This window comes from Acanthochromis polyacanthus, chromosome 22 (assembly GCF_021347895.1).
Source record: "Acanthochromis polyacanthus isolate Apoly-LR-REF ecotype Palm Island chromosome 22, KAUST_Apoly_ChrSc, whole genome shotgun sequence".
NCBI lineage: Eukaryota > Metazoa > Chordata > Actinopteri > Pomacentridae > Acanthochromis > Acanthochromis polyacanthus.
This window is the reverse complement of record NC_067134.1, coordinates 24,016,590-24,038,100: the sequence shown is the minus strand read 5'-3', so window position 1 is coordinate 24,038,100 and position 21,511 is coordinate 24,016,590. Positions and strand designations below refer to the sequence as shown.

At 40.6% G+C, this 21,511-nt stretch overlaps 1 protein-coding gene across 2 annotated transcripts in view; it reads right to left on the bottom strand.

Annotated features, from left to right (window-relative positions):
• The window catches only part of LOC110962283 (interleukin-1 receptor accessory protein-like 1), a 265,262-nt gene extending 253,629 nt beyond the window's left edge, over positions 1-11,633 (bottom strand). For both annotated transcript variants that reach the window (XM_051942388.1, XM_051942389.1), the window contains exon 1: positions 11,539-11,633. In XM_051942388.1, coding sequence (XP_051798348.1) covers positions 11,539-11,620 — 82 coding nt within the window. In that variant the 5' untranslated portion in view covers positions 11,621-11,633. The remainder of the gene's footprint in view (positions 1-11,538) is intronic.
• Positions 11,634-21,511: the final 9,878 nt, after the last annotated feature.

Below are 21,511 nucleotides of genomic sequence, written 5' to 3'. Positions count from 1 at the left end.
CAACCAACAAAGGCATACTCCTTGGCGAGTGAGCTTACATCCTTTCTTCCGTCCAAAAAAAAGAGGTGGAAAACCGAAAAGCCCTAAACTTGGCAGGACTCCCTTGAGACCTGTAAGGATTCACTGTGCCTCTGCTTGTTGCAGAAATAGGTTGATTGTGCTTTGACGGATCCAAATTTGACTAAAAAAAAATAGGGAGAACTAAGCTAAAGAAAATATACAAAGGAAACAAGAGAGTAGTGTTTTTTGTTCTTAGCTGTCACTGAGCGATGGGGAGACTGTGAACAGGGAATCAACACAGTGAGAGAGGATGTGTTCAAACTTTCCAATAAAGAAGCATTGAAAAAGGCCACACGCTGAGTGCCTGGCTGACGCGAGGGAGCTTGACAGCCTCATCAAATGCTACGTTGTTGGGAGACTTCCTGCATTCACAAAACTTCACCTCTCAAGCGACCACAGCCTCATTGTGCACGGTCGGGCTAATTAAAAATCGCTATTCATGCAGCTTCTTTCACAATGGCGACACTGAAGGCAGGAAAAGGCCACAAACTTCCCATCCAGTGACATTATCCGTCATCTGAATATTTTTCAAGTCCAGTCCTAACAAGCAAATAATTGGTTTACAGGGTCAAATGTGAAACGGAAAATTAGTCGTCCGCTTACACATGGATAAGCAGTTTTGCTGCTCACTAATTTTGACGTACATTTAGGGATGTCTTGGTCACATATTTGGGCAAACACTCCGATACCATATTGTAAATAGTACACACTTACAGTACACTGAAACGACTAAAATCAACCCAATATCTGAAATGCATGAGGAACACAAGCTGTTACTTAATGTTACATAGGTGGTCATTAAACTAAGCAGTGAGGCCACCATGACAAAGTCTTCTGTGATGCTTAATGGAACTCTAGCCAGTGCTCATGCATTTGAGGTCAGCCAGGATCATCTGTACAGATTTCCAGTGCCATATAGAACAAATCATGTTGACTACAGGCTGGGGTATGGTTTCCGCACAAAACGTGACGTGCGGAAATGAGACATTCGGGATAGAGTGTCTCATTTATACTGCATGCGGTGTCTGCTCCCAAACAGGGGCAGTTTATTGCAAACACACGTCTAGCACGGTACTAGAGTAGAAGAAGTTTGTCATAGCTTACACCATTTACAACATGGCATTTTCCAGAACAGTTGCATTTCAACAGTTTTAATTTTTCGCCATGAATTGTTCATAACCCGGTTGTATTTCTGAACTTCTGATGCTAGGAGCTCTGGTTCTTCCGCCAGTTTTCCGCATGTCTTAGTCTGTGTTGTTAGAAAAACTTGGAGGTGCACGATACAGAAATTTTACGCTTGAGAAGGGCGGTGTGAGGGGGCGTGGCTGCTAAAATGACATAATTCCTTCACATGAAGTCGCACGGACCTTGCGGATGCGTCAACCCTAAGACAAGCTTCAAACAGCATTATCAACAACATCCACTGCGCTTCATTTGTGTTAGCTAATTAACTATCAATTGATAATGCAGCCTTAGCATACCTGTGATTTAAAACAAAGGAGCTCATTGCGCATTTGTTTGATGAGGCAGCTCCATAGGAAAGGGACGAGTGTCTAACTCAGAAACATAAATTTGTTGGCACAATGTTTTGCCTTCATTAGGCAAATCGCTTCCAACGATTGGAATCTTAAGCATCTTGCCACAAATTGTGTTCTCACTTTACAATAAAGAAGGATCAGACTAACATCTGTGCAGGTACCGATCAGAAAAAAGATTATTTTATTTACCGCAATCCTTATCTGACAGATTGGATCAAAATATATCTTCTTCCACTGTATGTTCATCTTAACGTAGCACAGAGACCTGCATGTTATCTACATCCGTGTCTGGTAGTCTGGATAATGACATTGATCTTGTGGCCTTAAACCTAGAATTGATCATTTCTCATCATCCAACTTCTTTTGATTTCCACCACGGTCCATCTTGTTGTGTCGACACTCGGGAAGAGGGAAAATGTGCACCCACACACACAATTTAATTTCATAATAACGGCATGTACACTTCAATGGTAATTCCATTCCCTGCCCATGTTTGTAGAAAACAGTCATTACTGTATTGAACAGTTGTCGGTAATCCACAATCCTGCTCCGTGTACAAATAAGTGTATGAGAAAGCCACAGTCTCCCACACTATAAATCTTCTTTCAATTGATTTACTTATCTTCCTCCCAGTCGCTTTAAGAAATACAAACACAGTTTCCCCCCATCATTCCTGCGCATGGAGAGAAACTTCCCAAAACTCATATATAGATGTTGTCATGGCAACAAAACACTGCACTGTGCTGTGTGTATAGCAGTGGCAGTCATGTGGGGGAAAAAAAAAGCTGAAAATTTCATCTTTTGTCCCAAGCTATCAATAAAGAGAAATGATCCCTGAGTAAAGCTATAAGTCCTTGGATATACAATACATTCTGGTGTGTACAGATGGCTGAAAAAGTAATGCATGCTCTTCATAAAATAGGGGAAAACACATTTAAGTGTGATATAGAAGTAAATACGCATTTTTTCCTTGTAAACCTATTTATTCAAAATTAATTTCTGCAAAGAAATAATTCAGTAATGACCCAGAGAGAAAGGTTTTCAGGTTTTAAGTTGCTTATGCCTTTAAAATGCCCACTATTTAAAATGGAAACCGGCAGGTGAAGAACAAGGCTAATTACAGAAGTGGATAAAGTTGGAAAATGACGAGAGACAGTGTTGCAATGCAAATCAATGAACTCCCCTCAGAAATCAAACTTAACTGAGTTGCAGCAGCCCAAAACAAAGTTAGCGCTGCAATCAATAGGAAAGCAATGTACTCTAAGAGTTGCAACACTGGAATAAAAAAGACAAAGAATCGAGTGTCCGAGAGATTGCAAAGGCTGAGATAAGTGGAAGTCAAAGTAGCAGTTTGCCAGATTTCCGCAAATGATAAAAAAGAAACCCTAAATACTCTGTTTTAAAAGGAGGAGGGTCTGCTCGTCCTTCTCAAGTAAGACCCTTTATCAAGGAGGGATGTGAACTATCATTTAGCTCAATTTTACCCCACTTGAACAGATGCTGCAGGTGTACAATTTAAAGGAGAGGCATAGAATTTGGTCTCTGGTCTACATATTAGGAGGTGCTATTTTCAAATTAGATCGGCAAAAAGAAATCACAGATGCTGCTGCTGCTCTTGGATGGGGGAAAAAAAAAAACAGGCCTTGACTTTTGGTGAAATAGCCTGTTGGTCTGAAGCAGTTAAAATCTAATGATGATTATGGGATTAGGCGTCAGTGTATTGCTTTAATTATTCCGTGACTCCCCGGTGATCCTGTCTGGCCTCACCGATAAAGTCACCAATCAAAGGCGGCAATAAACCCTCGCTTTCTATGCACGGGAGGGTTGAGGAGGGACGGGCGGGTGAAACGTAAAGACAGGCGAGGTGATGGAGAGAAATGGCAGAGAGATCAGAAGGGACAGCGGCAAGATGAAGGAACTTTTTGATTTTTGAGAGGGACTAAGAAGAGCCAACTGCCATTTTCAATTGGGAGAGAAAGAGAGGCAAGAAAGAACACCTCAAAACACAAACATTGCTCGGCAGACAGACAGACGGACACAGAGTGAGGGGGAGTGCCCACGTGGATTAACCATGCAGATCAGCCCCGGGTTAAATGTGTGATATTTTTGGTTACAGTCCCATCGCCGCCTTCGGGCAATTTGCATAGTGCTAAGAGACTACACCTCCATTTCCCCCTGTAGCTTCGCTTTGTGAGAGCCAAGCAGTCAAGGGGAATTAAAATAATTTCCAGGACCATTGCTGTTTATGTCCAATTTACCCTAACCTGATTACAAATGCTATGTTATTTACTTTTCATTTTCACAGTTTTCCTTTTTTTTGGTTCCATTGGGGAGTTTTTATTTCCTCCAAAGTCTTCCTTCCTAAACCTGAGAGCCAGATTTTCTTAAATTAAGCAGTGGCCAGCCTTCTCCATGTTTAAATCCTCTTTCGGACTAAAGCTCATTATCATCCACACATATAATCTCTCAAATTGGTACCAAACGCCCCAGCTGTTAAAGTGGGCTGCATAATTTGCTAAGGGAGCCTGAAATGAACATATTATCTTTCACAGAGAAATATTAAAATGAAGATAATGCAATATATGGTATTTAATGTCGAATGCCTGCAGACAGTTGAGGTTCAAAGACAATGGGCAGAAAAAAGAAAGCACAACACATCAAGGTGGCAAGGAAACGGAAGCATTTCAATCAGAAACTGGATCTGAAAACTGTGCCTGTGAGTACAATGTTCAACTATGAGAATTTACAGAAAATTACTTCAAACAAATACTGTATACTGCGTGTTTTTCCTCATTGCACTTCATCACCCAAAGCAACCAGATAGCAGGAAGGTGTATGTTTGAATATTGACCATTTGAACATATATTATGAGTCTTCCCAATAGAAAAATAACATTAACATGAATTGACCACTCTCCAGGAAACCTATAGATGACTTAGCGGTAGGTTGATTACAGATAGTCAGTCATTATTAGTCTGCAGCATTACACATTATGGGTTTTAGACTTGCTTATGCATTGAGGTAGAATCTAGACACTCGAAGGACGATGCAGACAACATGCCCTGTGGACAATGTAACCAACCTGTGCAAGGAATCTCAAAGGGGTTGTTAATTTTTGGTAAAGCACACGCACTGCAATGAGTTTCTATTCTTAGTTGTCTGGGTGAAGAAACAAAGAGTACTGGCTTTAGGCAAGACTTACTGGGGTTTGACCCAAAGTTTAAAAAGTAAAATGATACTTGTCTATTCTATGTTTGTAAGACAACATATGCAAACTTTATTCAAGATAAACTACTGAAACCAAATGCAAGTCTTAATTTATTTCACCTACGAACATATTAAGACTAAACCAGGGCTGTGTTCGGGGGTATATCTGCTTGACTGACAGGTGTCAAGCCTTAATAGCTCCACCTACGCTTCCACCCTATTTAACAAATCTGGATTTCAGTAAACCCAAATCCAATTACACCACAAGCTTCGTCCATCCATGAAGTCAACCAAAACCCACACAATGCCTAAACGGAAAATCTCTGATCCTCAACACATCAGCATCACCGCTGCACTTGAGCTTTAAGCACCTCAACCTACATCTCCACACCCCTTCTTGGCATTTTTCTCAATTGCTGTGGTGTTGTAACATTATACAGGTCAGGAAACAGGCCACAGAGAGACGGTTCCACTCATAAATCAGGTGATTGATCATCATCCATCTCACATGGAGGGCTGTGGCATGTGTCTCCAAACCAGAACACATATCCATAGTAGCCCCAGTTGTCAAGAGGCCTACATCTGTCACACTTGTTGAGTGGTCTCTCTCTCCCTCTTTTTCTCTCTTTCTCTGCAGAGGGAAGGAAAACAACTCCATGTGGCAAGCCATTTCATTTCTAATGCCATGTGTGTGATCAATCTCCCCCCGCCATGAACGGGCGGTGCAGTGGAGGCAATCATTCAACATTTGTGACAGGTATGTGGTATTGACCGAGGGAAGATGAACCGCAGGTATGCAGCCATGTGTACCTCTGACAGAGAGAGATGCAGGCAGAGGGGGAGCTTACAGTACAAATTCCAGTCTCCAATATCAGCTGATGTTTCCTGAATTGGTTTTAGAAAGATTTTTAAAATCTAATTTCAAGACTTTACAGCCAAAGCTTTTATCACCGACAACCTCAAGCGGTGTATATTTGATCAAACAGTTCTTTTCATGTGTAAAAAAATGACACAAAAGGACACAGTTCAAGGGTCACTCCTCATGTGTCCCTTCAAAATATTCTGCTGACAGTTTCTTGCCATATTTAACGTCCTTTATTATCAATTACAAAGTCAAGTTGCTTGCGATAATTGAATTTGCGCAGTATGCCAACGTCCCCAGTTAGGCATCACTGTCTTGTCCAATTAAGAGGACCCTTATTATTGGCCAGATTGTGAGTAGCCCCATTAACGTGAAGGGGAAGAATCTATCCTTTAACTGACGTATTAATGTTGACATCCTCCCAGAGTCGTGTAGTGCAACGGGTGTGAAGACTGTAAATTTAATTGACTGTCATGGTGTCCTTGATTCTTCCAACAGCGAGAGCGGAACGAGAAAAAAAAAGTGGGCAAAAAAAGAGAAAAATATATGCCGTGGACCTACTGTTGCGGTAGTAGATAAATACAAGGGGAGACACAGATGATGAGTGGCTGCTCTCTAATGGGAACCAAGGCCTTTTTGGGGTGGAGTGTGTTTTATGTACAGCTACTATTCATCAGAGAAACAAGCTGGGCCCTGCGACCATCCAAGGAGCAGCAGCGAGGGGATTCTGTATTCCATTTTCAAATGTGAACACATGTCAGAGAGCAGCTTTTTACATATGCATGAGCAAACAGAATGATGCACTCGCAGTGAGTAAGCGTTATGGGTAATGTATTGCTGGAATTACTGGGAGACTGTGGAAAGGTAAGCATCATTTGTCAGGGGACTCATCAATGTCTGGCAAAAAAATGGGGACTAATGACTGTACAGCAGAGGGGAGGAGAGAGGCTAAATTTGTCTCAATCAATGTCAGGGAATATCATGGTGGATCTGCGGCTGTCACCAGTGTCCGCTGGGGGTACAAGTGTTAAAAGTTTTGTTAAGGGGTGACTTTTAGTGACTAGAAAATAGAAATGTTTCGTCTTAAAACTCTGAAGCAACCAATCTGTAGATGGAAAAGCTGATTGTTTGTTGGTTGTAAATAGGTCATTAGGAGTAGCCCATGACAGAAAATAAAAAAATCCTGACAATTCATTTTTCCTCCCATCAGTTGCACACTTGAGCTCTAAGCACCTCAACCTACAGCTACACCGCCCGATTCAGACGTTATCAGTCCATTAAGTGGCTTTTAGCATTGCACATTGAGCCTTGTATGCCTTTTTATTGAACTCTGCTTTGTTTTTAGACCTTTTACCTCTTTTTGCTCCTGAGTCAAGTATTTCAGTTCAACATTTGTTTATCTGAACCTTTACAGGAAGCAATGACATAAAACTTGCTGTAAAGAATTGCAACTGAACTGTATTCATCCACAAAATCAGACTAGACCGATTGTAAACTGTGGTTATTTAATACTAAAAGAAATCTAACAAACCCAATCTTGAAAGGGAAATTGACAGCCTAACAGACTTAGATGTTATCAACTCAATAAATGTCTGTTATCGCACATCATTCCTGTTCATATGAGCCGGCAGGGATTTTCTCCACCTTCTAGTGAGCAAGAATTATCATCCATTTTGATCACTGATAAAACAAAACTAACACAGAGGACACGGGCAACATCTTGCAATCACGAGAATAGGTGCATGTAAAAAAACATGATTCTTTTCTAAAACTGAGCGAGTAGTTCTGGTGCCGAAATCTGACCAAACACTGGCTAAAAATGAATAAATAATGAGTGAAAACGGAAGTCAAAATCACACTTGAAGCAAAAAATAACAGTCCAAAATGAGGCTTGAGTCTCCTGGAGGACTCCAACAACCCCTCAAATGTCCAAATGTGGACTTCTGTGTGCAAAATTGCTGCTCCACCACCATCAAATCTGCTGATATTGGTCTACTGAGTCTACTGGAGGAGTCCCCTACTGGCCCATATGTATGCGAATCATCCATGATCACAATGCAGCACTGCACACATCTTCACCAAACTAGAGCCCTCGACATGGGGCAAATAACACTATTTTCTACTTTCTACCTAATCAAATGATGGTAAAAATAGTCAAAGCATTGGCTTCACTGGGAATTCTATGAATATCATCTTGTATCTGATTAAAAAAAGAAAGCCAGGTCATTCAAGAGTTCACAAAAGACAGCAGGTCCAATCCCCAAAACAGCAGCAGACGTGCTGTAGGGATTCATCACAGTGAATTCCTGTGGATAACACAAACTCCTGATGCTGGGAAACCACAACTAGCTGCATGGAGCAAAACAGAACAGCAAAGATAAACAGAAAGACGCTAGAAAACTCCTGGATTATTTTAGACATCCTCCACCTGTTTAGTTGAGTTTGCAATGCGAGTACATTCTCTTTTTATGTTCCACTCTGTATTCAGGACTGTCTAAAGTCATTCACGGTAACCTCTGTAGCTCGTTCTCACTCTGATAGTAATCCATGTTCTGAAGTGCGAAAAAGAATAAATGCATAGTTATTACTTCAGAGAGTCTAAACTGAGACCTCGAGTGATCTCCCGAGTTTCGATCTCATATCAAATAAAATGCAGCTGTGTGGTGCAACAGCTCACTGCCAAGTAACCAAACGGGCATTTTCAGGGATTTATGGCACGCCTCGTCCAAGCATCTATTCTATACCGCGGGACAAGTGGCCGACGAGGGAGCTGACTGTGTGTTTAAGACAATAAAGGCACCACTGCCCATTTTTCATTTTTTTTAATGACCAAGGATGGTAAGAATGAAAGAAAAACTCACAAATTCATTAATTTGATGGCACCGATTGACCAGGCTGACCTCCTAATTTATAATTCTGCTTTGCATGCTAAATATTTGCCAAAAGGTGGAACATGACAACCTCCCAATATTTTTTTCTACATTTAAATGCCAGCAGTTACTGTGAAATGATGAATTAAGAGTAGATGAATGAGGTCAGTAGCTTGTGACCCTTTTTATTTCATTAGTCACTGTATCTAATTTTCATCTAAAATCATCAAATTTAAGTATTTTTAAATAGTTAAATGCTTTTCTGATCACTGTTTACTTTTCCAGTAACATTTCAAGCTGCACTTTACAACTTCAGTCTTGTGCTCTACAGAAGAAATAAAGAATTAAATCATTGTGCAGAGTCTCGCTCAAGGCCAGTTTGACAGTAGCTGTGTCACTTGTTCACTTTTCCCACGCAGATTTTCCCTGTGGGAAGGCGACAAGTCCACTTCTCTAAACTTTACACCTCTGCCATCACAGATCTGTTAAACTGTGATGTGCATTCTGACCACAAACAACCAACAGTGACTTTGACTTGGGTTTCGAATACCCGATGCAACCAAGATTCCATTTTGTGATGAACTTCCCTTATTCGGTGTCAGTCTATGCATAATCAAACAGCAAGCCTATTATTTCTACATGCATCATTTGCCATTTTGCATCACTCAGCACAGACAACCTCAATAAACCAAAATGCAGCTACAAGATGCTTTACAATTAAGAAATGGCATGGAATTACAGATATAACTCTTGGAATAAATTGTATATCACGGTTCGAACATCACTTACTGATAAAATACAAGAGTGCAAGTGCATGCAAGAGTGGAGTTTTACTTCAAAATCTAACTTGATGTGCTGTATTACGCGAAAATATACATAATTATTATGTTCGCCCAACCATTCAGGCCATATCAGCAGAACAAAGAGGAACCACAGCAGAGGACAAATGGATATGTTCTCCTCCATATGCATGCTGAGGATTAGTATGGCAGATATGCATTGTATGTTTTTGCACCCCAAGTACAAATGCAGACAAAGCATTACTCAAAGACGAGTGTTTTGAATTTAATAATCTACAGATAATAGCAGTGCACATGCAGCACTGTGCAGGGGTTTCTGGAGGTTTTTTTTTTTTGTTTTTTTTTAAGCGAGTGTTTGTGAGCCAGCGAAAGGAAAGCAAGCGAGATAGGGGATTCTTTGTCCCCGAGGAAGTCAATCAAGCCATTTAATTTCCTCTAATGGGCTGACGTTCACAGATGAAATTCTCCATGATAGAGGTCTTTCTTGATGAAGGTACAAAAACACTGCATGTTGAGAGTTTGGAGCATCTAAGCTCGCCTGATCAGAGATTCAATCTATAATCAGTTTGACCAATTCTAACTAGGTGTCCATGTTTATCCATTTTCTTTGTAAGTATCCTGATTCAAATTGAATTAATATCAATACATTTGGCTCTAAAATGGCTGAAATAAATGACCCTCCCCAGTGGATATCACAAAAAGTAGCACAAAGTTTCCTATGAGAGTCAAAGTTTAGGGTTTCAAATGAGATTATGAACCTAATTTTATGCAATCTGTAGTAAATACATGACCAAACAAACCACACAAGATTTGTATTGAGCAAAGGGGCCCCAAACCCTGAAAAACATTTCTTGGAAAATATACTTGATACTGTATCACATCGGGATACTCACCTTCCTGCCCCCACTGCTTCTTTCTGTTCCATAAAAATGAAAGCAATGCAATTTCAAACTGGCTTTCATTGCCCAGAATCCCCTTTTTACAACGGTACTCTAACTTGCGACCAGCATGGCTTCTAATAAAGCCGTACAATCTAAAAGAGAAGGAACAAAGGACGGGGGTCTGGCTCGAATGGGGTGTTCATTTATCAGTGGACACGTTTCAAATCCTTGCCCTAGGCAATGGCTCGTGAAGCATCGGAAGAGATAGCCCGTAGGGACTTCTGCTGGAAAAGCAGAAAACCCTTTGATGAGCCTTGGGCCATTTGTGCACCTGTGTCTAATATGCATGGATAGAAACCCAGACGCAAGCAGCCGCTGGATAGTAAAGAAAGAAAAAAGAAAAACAGACTGGTAAAGGGCTTCCTTTATGAACACCAATGTCCCATAAATGTCGCTCTCGTTTGCAGCTGTCCTTTTTGTGAAATTAATTACTCTTGAGTCTGTGCAGGCATGCAGATCCATGTGTTTCGATATTTCTACAAAGGCCACAGTGGCATCTTTAAATGCAAAGTGCTTCATGGATCCAAGAAGAAACAACTTATTCAATCATTTATATACTTACAGTGAACCTTTGCACACCGGGGTTGAGTTGAGGTGTGATGATGTTAAGACATGCCATCGAACCGAGATCATTGGCGTAAAGTCCGACAATACTATAGTGAGCGATGCTAATTGCATCTACTGGAAGATCATTTGAAAGAGCTGCTAATTGCGTCCAACACTATACACGTTTAAAGCAACTCTGCACTGAAGAGCTACTGAAGACAGAAAAGATTGACAACTTTACACACTACGTGGAAATAATGCATGTAGTTTGAACAACTCTCAGGATGTAATTAGTGTTTCAACCCTACAAGAAAAAACAATCTGTTCTTATCTCCTACAACAAATTAAACAAGATGTGACAACAACAGTGACACTCCGATGTTCATTGTCTGAACATCGATTTGAATAAAGTATAAATGAAGTTGTTCAAAGTGAGAGCAGCACTGTTTTACATCATGACTGGTCTCCGAGTACAACAGAATGAGACCATGCTATCTCTGTGCTGTTGACTGAAACATGATTTGTGCTTTCAGGCCAAAAAAAAAAAGAGCCTTGAAATGTTGCTATGTTCCAGGGAATCAAATCTCTGAGCCAATTAATGTATCTGTTTGTTGGATAAAGTAAGTAAACTATTTTATATCTTTTTTGTCTGGATTTTCTTTCATTTGAAAAAGAGAGAAGATACAGCAGTCAGTGTAATGAGACGAGACTTACCTGAGCCTCTCTTCGACACCACTTTCAGGCAATGGACCACAACAGCATGAAGCAGGATCAGAAGAGGAATGGGAGCTTTCATTTTTTATCAGTCCTACAAAGGAAACAAATGCATGAGTTATAAATTCATACTATGGCAAGCTGTGAATGCACTGAAACCGTCCAGAAAACATCAAAAAGAAGAGATAATGATTTTTGGCAGCAGACGCTCGATCAAAGCGAAAACACAAAGAAAATTCCAAGTCCTGAGCCAATAATTACTGAGCTTCTGCAAGCCTTAAGGTCAGCTGGATAAAATTCTCGCACCTCGATGTGCAAATTCTGTTTGTCTGCCGCTGCTTTATTTATGTTAGTTTCTCTTCGGGGACTCACTGTATAATCAGGCGAGACTGTTGATGATACAAATGTCAAGACATGTCTCTATCAAGGCGAACTGGGCTTTGCTACTTTGTCAGCTACCTGCAGCACACAAGTCCACTTCTACCTCGACTGGCATGACAAAATCAGGTACCCAGTTGGCTAAAGGTATCGCTCCGTTAACATAATTATTCAGGAAAGCTGTTTGCGAGAGGCGGATAAAGGTGGATCTGGCTTAATATATGGATAACTGCCAAAACTGGAACTTGTAGTGACAATGATGGCAATGACAATGGGAAAAACATGAGATTTAGGTTGATGTAAAAGCTGTCATTCTCTAAGTATATACTCATATGCATGCAGTTGATGATGAAAACAACAACTATCCAATCAAATTTCACAGTCAGAGGGTCAATATATAGCTGCGGGACTTTTGTAACATAGTTGACGTTTTTGCTGTTTTCAGGCACTAAAATCAGCATTGCTGCCTATAACCAAACACCACATGGCATTTTTACAGAAAGACTCTTCTAATTATTATATACACAATTGAGTGAAATTGAAATTGAACGTTATTCACAAAGATGTTGTCGATTAGTGCGATAAATCAACACTATACTTACACACTACTTCATACTAAATAACTAAGAAAGCCTTGGAGTCTTGCCAGTCTTTTTCCCAGGAGGAAATGACATCATGTGGAGCAGGTCATGTGATCTAGAATTAACACGCTTCCTTGAGAGGTGTTTCTGTAATGGGTAACGTAGTCAGAATTGGCCTTTAAAACATGACCAAACTGGATTAGACTTCAACTTGAACAGAAATGCCAAACATGTTTGACATAAAACGTGTTTTTTAGGCAAAAAACATCAAAAAGATCCGCTTCTTTGTCCACGAGAGATCACAAATAAGGTTGTTTCAATGCTAAAATCTCCACCTCAGAATATGCCTTGGGCACAAAAAATGTGTATGTATTTGCAATATGTCATGTGTTCAATTCCAAATGAATAATTCTGGCTAATTGTTCAAAAATGCTTGCTTATAAATAAAATATATCCACAACTTTAAGGACGTGCTAATGGTTGAAGTGATTTAATCCAGTTGTAGCCACATGTCAATTTTCAAATTACATTTTTGTTGACACTCTTTTTCAGCTTTGCAAAAAATGTACATTGGAGTTGAAATCAACTTGATTAAAGTTAATTCTGTTTAATCAGATTTTTCGCCAGCAGCGACAAGAATTCCTCAGCGACACTTGCTCATCAAATTCCTCCATGTGACGGCGCAATTCTTCTTTTTGTTGGGGTGCAAGTTCATCTCCTTGCTAGAGGCAAAAGTGCCATCTTTGCTTTAGCACGACGAGTTGCCCATGCACACTGCAAGGGCGCTTCCAATGGCATCTCAGTCACGACAAAGATGCTTCATATAGATTCCACAAAGCTGCATCAGAAAGCATTTGAGAGGAAACCCTGAAAAGCCATAATAACCCTCGAGACACTTGGAGGCATGTGAAACTGGCTGGCAGCCAAACATGGCGACATTGCTGTGTTCTCCTCGTCAAAGGCCTATTGTAATCAGTTCTTGCTTCCCTCAACCAGTGGCACCTCAGAAAAGAAAAAAAAAAAAAGCTTCATGCCACTACACAAAAATCTTATCTTTTTAATTAGTTTTCCATGTTGGGTGAGAGTCTGCAACATTAGCACAAAACCTCGATCTTGGGTCTGAACGCGGAGGAAATGACTGATTCGCCAGTTCTGCTCGGTATCCCTGCAGCTCATGGTGATAACCTGGATGGCTAGACATCAAAGAAAACACTTAATATCACTGAAAAGGTTAAGAATGCACTCTTGTGATGCATTGTAATTAATTGCTTGTTGATACTGACCATACTGATGAGAAAACACCACAAGTCGTCCTCTATTGGGGACGCCGATCATGTCTGTATGTGTTCACAATGTTAAAAATGGAAGTGGATTATGGGATTAAAAATATATTGAGGAATCACATGTGAAAACATGACTTTGGGCTTTGGTATGAGCTCGTGTGCAGCATATGTGAGAAAAAAACAGCTGTAGAAGTAAGGTTTCAAAAAACTGTTGTCAAGGACACCGATCACTTTCTTTTTTATCCTCCCACCAAGGCTAGAACCCTGGTATTGGGATCTTTTTCATGGGAAATCAAGAAGCATGAACCTCTTTTAGACATGTATACCACTGTATTAATCTGGTGGTATCTGGAGATATCAAAATCTTATTGTGTTAGATGTAGTAACAACATGGTCTCAAGTTTGAATTGCATCGAGTCGCATCATTGGACGGGGATGCAGATTCAACAAGGTCCTAATGGTGGAAGAAACACAAACAACTCAGGTGAGTGTTACTGATGTCAATGATAAAATTAACCATCATCTAGTAATAATATTGTTTGCTCATAGTGATTTCAAGTCATTCTCTATCATTCTGTAGCACTGACAGTTTGGCTATGCATGCCTAATTTCAAGTAATTTGGACAGTTTGAGTTAAGTTGTTCATGAGTAGCTTCTTGAACCTCGAAGCACAATCCAAATTTTATGCTTAGGGTACATATGCTGCATATACAGTGTCTTTTTTCCATTAGTGAATGAATACATGAGGAGCAAGTATATGGCAAAAAAAGGTTAAAAAAAATCAACCTCATGCTGCAGAAAATGGGAAGAAGTGAGCACTGTATTATGGCGTGCAGTTTAAGTATGTCAAAGCAGAACTCAATATTCAGGTAGTTCAATATTATGTAGAGTCAGATGTAGAGCAAGTACAGCAAGGTTAGGGGAGATCCTTGACATTTGAGCCTTTACTGGTGATATAGTTTAAGAGATCTTAGGAGTCGTGCAGCTTGAGGAAAGAAGCTGCCCCACAGTCAGCGGACCCCTGCATCTCCTGCCAGGCGAGCAGCAGGGTTGTCAGGTTCAGGCTGGAGTAGATGATGTCCTTAACTGTTCTGTGGGCTCTGTGCATCCAGCTTGTGTTGCCAGCATTGGGCAGGGAAGCAGCAAAGATGATGTTCTGGATCCTGTGGGTGGTGCCACGTTGTTATGTGGCACGTCAGGGTAGTTTACTAGCTTCACGTTGACCCGAAGTGATGCCTTTTTTGCACTATTGCCGAGATCAAAGCAAGCACAAAAAGGTGCTGAGCTCATCTGGCAGTCGAGGCTCACGTGTATTGATGCAGGTATCCTTGCTTTGATTGCCCACCACATGTCTGTGTGGTTGTTATTTGCACTGAGGTTCCTTTAGAGATGGGTGGAGTCTTTTGCTTTGTGGCCACCATGGTTGGTTGTGGTACCAGCTCAACTACAAACAGCTTCCTTTTATAACAAGATAGAAAGATTTTATCATCTTTGCCATCACATTTGATTCATGATAACACTGTTGATGTATATTCCCCTTCGCTGCAACAGTTCTGCAATTTCACAACTGATTTTAGCAATGACTTGGGTCTTGAGTAAACTGGCATGAAATGAAAAGGAAAGTGGTCTGATTGTTCAAGATAGCAGCAGAAAGGGCTTGTTGCCACCATAAATGTTTGAAGACATTGCTGTGATTTCATTGTGTTCCACTTCTGCCACATTTCTGCAATGTTTTCCCCAAATACAACAAGTAGCAGGGTTCATTTTCTTCTTCTGATGCTGGTGTAGTGCATTTAAGATGATGGCCACCTGTTTGAAGACAGCTACGTATGAGGGCTCATCGGGGTCAAATACTCAACTTGTTATCAGTAATCATGAGAAGGGTGTCGATGTATTATTGCCACTATCATCTTACTTCTTGGCACATGGTTATTAGCTAGCGAGAAGTGAAAGATTCAGTGTAGCTGTCTAACTGTCAGAGATATGATCAGGAACACAATAGAGCAGGGAAAAAAGCAAGAAGAGCTATCCCCCTTTAAGAAATGAATGGATACTGGATGTCCAAGAAAAATATGAAATCTTAGAGAAGAAAAAGAAATAGCCCTCTCTTGAAAATCCCTCTATGAAAGCGTATTCTGTCAAGCATCTCATAGTGTGTCATTCTTTAAGGAGAAGCTCATCCAAAAGGTGCTGTCACCTGCCTCTCATTCTTTGATTGTTTCTACCTCAAGCACCCACTTTTCTCCACCCACCCCCAACCCTGACAGTGTTTCCTCCTCAGCGGATTCATCCAAAATTCAATTACTTTCGAGGAGGTGTTCGGTAAGAGAAATGGGGCACTCACTCAACACTCTCGGGGTTCGGAGTTAGCCCCAAGGAATGCATCTCCCTCTTCGCGCACAAACAATTTCAGCCATCTACAACTGAGGATTTGCCACTTTACTCCGGCTTGCCAGATGGATATTGAGATGATGATTTATACCAATCTCTCATTTCAAGCCTCTCTTGCTATGTCACACATTTTCCCGGGGCTGTTCACACTGAAGGCCCTCGTGCTCAATCCTGAACCGCTGCCATATCTGATCTGTTGCTGGATGACTGTTCATATCTTTGGCGGATGTTACCCAGATAGCAACGGGAAACTGACAGGAAGAGGCAATAACAGAGATTCGTTTTTGTGCAAACTCTTCTCCCGGTTGTTTGGGGAGACATTGCAAGATCTGCCGATGGGAGTTGTGACTGAACTGGGGTGATGTTTTTGCTTGTTTTTGTGCTTCCACTTTTGTACCAAACTGTCATGAAATCATTGCTAATTTTAATGGAAAAACTGAAAATTGACGAATTTATACCTCAAGCTAGAAACCAATGAATCTGACAAACTGAACTTTACTCCGAAACCACATGACTCATAACGCTGCCTATATTTGACTCGCATAACGCAATAAAAAACTTAATTACGTGACCTGCAACACTCCAGGTTGCGGTATGAATAGACACCCTCTCTGTTTCTGTCATTACCCCACCTCCACTGCCTCTCCCCCCGCCTCACCCCTCTGCCCCCTTTCCTCCTACCTCCAGTCGGAAAATTGATATGTACTCTGCTTGGCGAGTTATTAACATTTCTATTTGTGAGAAACACTTTTCAAGCCCTTACACCCTTGGCTGACGCACACACACACCCACACAAGTCTGCGCTCTCCTCGCTGAATTATTCCATTTTAGATTATCTAATAACCCTGCAACCGTGAGCCACCATGTTCTTGACATGTAACGCGGGAAGCGAAAAGAGACGGAAGAGCAAGAGGTTGCTTCTTGAATCCAATCAATGTCTAAACATGCTTCATGCTGTGATTGTCTTCAAATAAATGTTTTTTCCCACTACTTCCCTGGAACACTGAGGGCGGAAAACATCAAGTGGTAAGATCATAATCGACAGATGAATAAGAAATGAACTAATTTGTCATATGTAGTGACATTATACAATTGCATGTCTTCAGAAACTGCTAATTTGTCTCTGTGTAAAGCAGTTTTTGTGGCTGCTTGGAACACATTTACTGACCGTGTGCTTCAAAATGTGAAGTTCTTAAGAGTTAGCGGTCTAGATACAATATGTTGTGACAGCTTGCTTGATTTTCATGACGGTGCCAAACTGCAGGGATTTAAAAATGCGGAAGTGATGGAGTTCCAAATCAACCAGCATATACAACTGGTGGATTTGACAAAATGGCACATTTAACATGCTGGGAATGAGAATGGATTGGCAAATACCCATCCACACACAACCAAAAAATGAAGCATACCAGCTGTCGACATCTCCCCTGAATTTTCCATATTCATTCAATAGTTATTTATTGAAGTCAGAATACATTTTATGCCCATTTTAGCTCCTTACAAAATGGTTCACAGGTTATTTCAAATCCCTCTACACAATAAAGGGTGGAAAAACACAAAATTAATTTAGTTTAATAAAATTTTGACCAAAAAAATTTCCAAATTTGAGAACACTGACGCCAATAATACTCATTGGCGTTTTAACCTGAGTCAGGTTAATTTCACTACCTTTACTCTATAAACTCTTACTGTGGTCATTACAGGGTCTAGCCATACAATGTAGTGTCCTGTTTTGTTTTTTGTTTTTTTTCACAACACTCTAGGCTATCCAGATCTACCTTAATTTGATACAAAAACAGTTGCAGATTTGACATTTTTGTCTTTACATGTATCTCACCACAACATTCTGGCGAGATTATACTTCATAATAGTGTCAGGGAGGTTGTCTGGAATCTGGCAATATCAGATCCAAGATGGAGGGATGCTATTTGACTTAAAAATTTGAAAAAAATGTTGTGTTGAGTGCATTATTTTATACAGGTTGAAACTAAGATTAAATTAGATGTAAATTTAAAATGAGACAAGTAACAAGGCCCTGTCGTGTGGTTCCATTCGATATGTGCTACACCTTGCTACGATAAAGACTGTAGGAGGAATTCAACTGAGAAGAAGTGAAGTGAAACGGGACATAAAGTGCATACAAAAAGCTTGCATCTTCAACTTCTTTCTTCATAAGAAGAGCAACAAAAATACAGCTTCATTATAAACATTATGTTCTAAAATTGCAGATGAGCTAAAAAGGAACATACAAGAATTAATTAGTGCTACTGCACCAGTTTGAATTTTTCTCCATTTTATATATAGAGAAACAAAAACTAGGAAGCTGACAGCTGGCTAGCTTTCAGCATGCAATCTAACCTACATCATGTCCCTAAAAATAGGAATCTATTTCCCTCGGGGTTCAGGAAATCTTCCATTTCCTAAATCTTCATTCAATATCGCTCTTTCGGGAGTAAGCATGTACAATTGATCTCTACAAATGACCAAATAAACAACAGGCTTTGGAATTAAACTGGGCTTTCGGCTTTCCATTTGACGTCAATAGTTACTAAGCTGCGTTAAAATGACAGAACCTGCTCAGTTTAGGTGAAATATGGTAGATACAGTACACTATGTATAATTTATATTTTTGGTCTCAGGAGCTGTTACCCACTAGTCAGCTGAAAAAAGTTTTTAAAAATCATTTGCAATGAATTGTACCGACACACACATGTGCTTGCTCAAACACACACACACACACACACACACACACACACACACACACACACACACACACACACACACTGTCTTTTGCGGTCACGTCCAATTCTTAGTCCCATTCCCTGAGCTGCCTGCTAACTAGATTCTTTATCCTGCCTGGCTGTCAGGGAAATAAGGATGACATTAAATGAACGGAGCTCTCTCTTTGGATATTCCAGGCCAGGGATAAGAGGACCAAGGGAGAGCTTGCTGGAGTTACTAAGAGGAAGAGGTGAAAGGGGAAAAGAGGATGAATGAGCGCTAGTAAAGGGAGAGGAAGAGGTTGAGGAGGAGGCAGCCATGAGAGGCAGTATCATGAGATGGAGCCAAGCAGCACAAAAAGAGGCTAATAACTGTGGAATACTCAGGTAGCCGTGGATTTATCTTCAAAATATCCTTCATTTTTAACATTGCTTACTGGGTTGAGTCATTAACAGTCTATAAAATGTCTTGATGTGATTTGAATCCATTTACAACAAATACTCCAGTGTTAACAGATGCTGATTTTTCCGAACAGAAACAATCATTAGGCCTGTCAAAGAAGTGTTTGTTCTCTCCCAGCTGCTATGGGCACTAAAGCCGCTCTTCAAACTGTCGAAAAGTTTTAAATTAACTCTGATGGCGATGGATTTATTGCAAAATAGCACTGAGACGACTCGCATGCCGGTAAATTAATAGTGACAATTCCTCCATCGCGGATCATTTCGAAGTCTTTGAAATGAAACTACAAGCCACAAAACAGGCTTTTCTTGTAAACATGTTGTAGGCAATCTATTTCCCCACATCGTAAAGCCCATATAGGACAATACAGAGATTCTGACAGGCACAGCGCTGGAGCTAAACTGCTCCTTTTATGCTATTAAAACAGCCGCCTACACAACATCTGGCTCATCCAGCAACTTTATTCTCTATGTGAGAAGATCTGTGTCGGCTGACTTGGATTAGCTCTTTCTCTGGGTTCCTTATGTAATAGAATCCGGCTCTGTAATACTCACGACTGTTTTCCCCCCTCTTGGCTCGATCTGCAGCGCCGATGTCAATCAAAACTCCCAAACACGGCCAACAGGTCTGCAATGGGAATCACCTGAAGAGTAAAGCGCGCTGAATGACACTTGTAAAAACCTCATGCTTGCAGGGTTATCTCAAGTTTAACATGTAACTATGACAGTGGTAAGAGCAAGGTGTATTTCAGAGGGAAGCGGGAGAAAAATGAGAATTTCCGAGCTTAGGTAGAGACTTCCAATGGCAGCGATTAGATATTCACGGGCTGAAGCGTTCCTCTCTTTATCTCCCTCGCACACACAACCCTCCAACACACATTTTTTACTCAGCACCTAAATTTAAATCTGTGACACTGAGACTGATCTGCCGCTGAACCGATGAGTCTCGAGCTAACTCTACGGTATGCTAATGCTATTCATTGGAGAGCATCAAAGTCTAAGTTCTTCAAGGAGCTCTGAGTTTAAGGAAGGAAAAAAAGAAACAGTGCATATTTTACAGTGTAACAGCAGGAGAAAAAAGAGAAAAATCTTTAAAAGAAGCAGGACTGTCGACATCCTTTAATACTACAGAGCAGCTTTTTACAGATTAAAGAGAAATATTAATAGCAATCAATAAAAATGTCTGACATTAACGTTCTTAAACCGTAAAAATGGAGAAAGTAAAGACCCACAAAAATGAGAAATAATGCCCTGGCAGATTTTGTAGTCGGCCAAATCATTTCACTACTGTCTTGTCTAAGCAGCAGCAGAACTGTGGGCTTATTTAAGGCGGAATGAAAGAGGATTGTCAGATTATTAACACAAGTTAATAAACGCCTACCCTGCAGCAACTATAATCATTAAGGCTGCTAAACATTTATCTTGCTGATTTTTTTTTTTTTTTTTTGTGTGTGCTTTTTTTCAATCAAATCAGTCACTTGGAAGAATCAACTGCAAAAAATGCACAATCCAGCCAACAGCAAGAAAACAGACAAAGCCTTTGAACAAATAATCAAAGTCTTTCTTCTAGCAAACAATGCACTTGAAACTGTACAGTCAATTGATCTGGCTTTGTGTTCAGAGGTTGTACGCTTGCTTCGGCTTTCATCATGAACGCACAATGATAAGAGGAATCAATGGTGCAGCATCAAACTATTCGATTGAAATAGATAATATGCTGTTTGATGGAAGAATAAAGCAACGCATATTTCTGATGCTTGCTTAAATATGTGTAAATCATACCCAATCACGGATGCACACACAAACCTGACAAAGCCATTTGTCTTCAGCGCAACCTTTTCTCTGTAAATGTGTCTGAACCGAACAGCCCCTGCGAGCAAAAATAAACTTAAGGGCGAAGGCGAGCAGACATGCTGTAGCTACCACTGAGAGCTGAACGGCGCAATGCAAATAAGCTTTCACACAACAACGGACGACCCACATCTCCATGTTAGGCAGCCGAGATTCAATATCGGAGGACAAGGAGTGCTGCGTCCCCAGGCCCTTCTTGTAAAGTGGTCCATAAATCAAGAACCCTGTTGAGAGCCGGTCTCAGTGGGTCTGGTCCAGGTTGTTGGGCGGTTGGGAGGGGGGAGACAGAGCTGGTTGGGGTAAAGAAAGG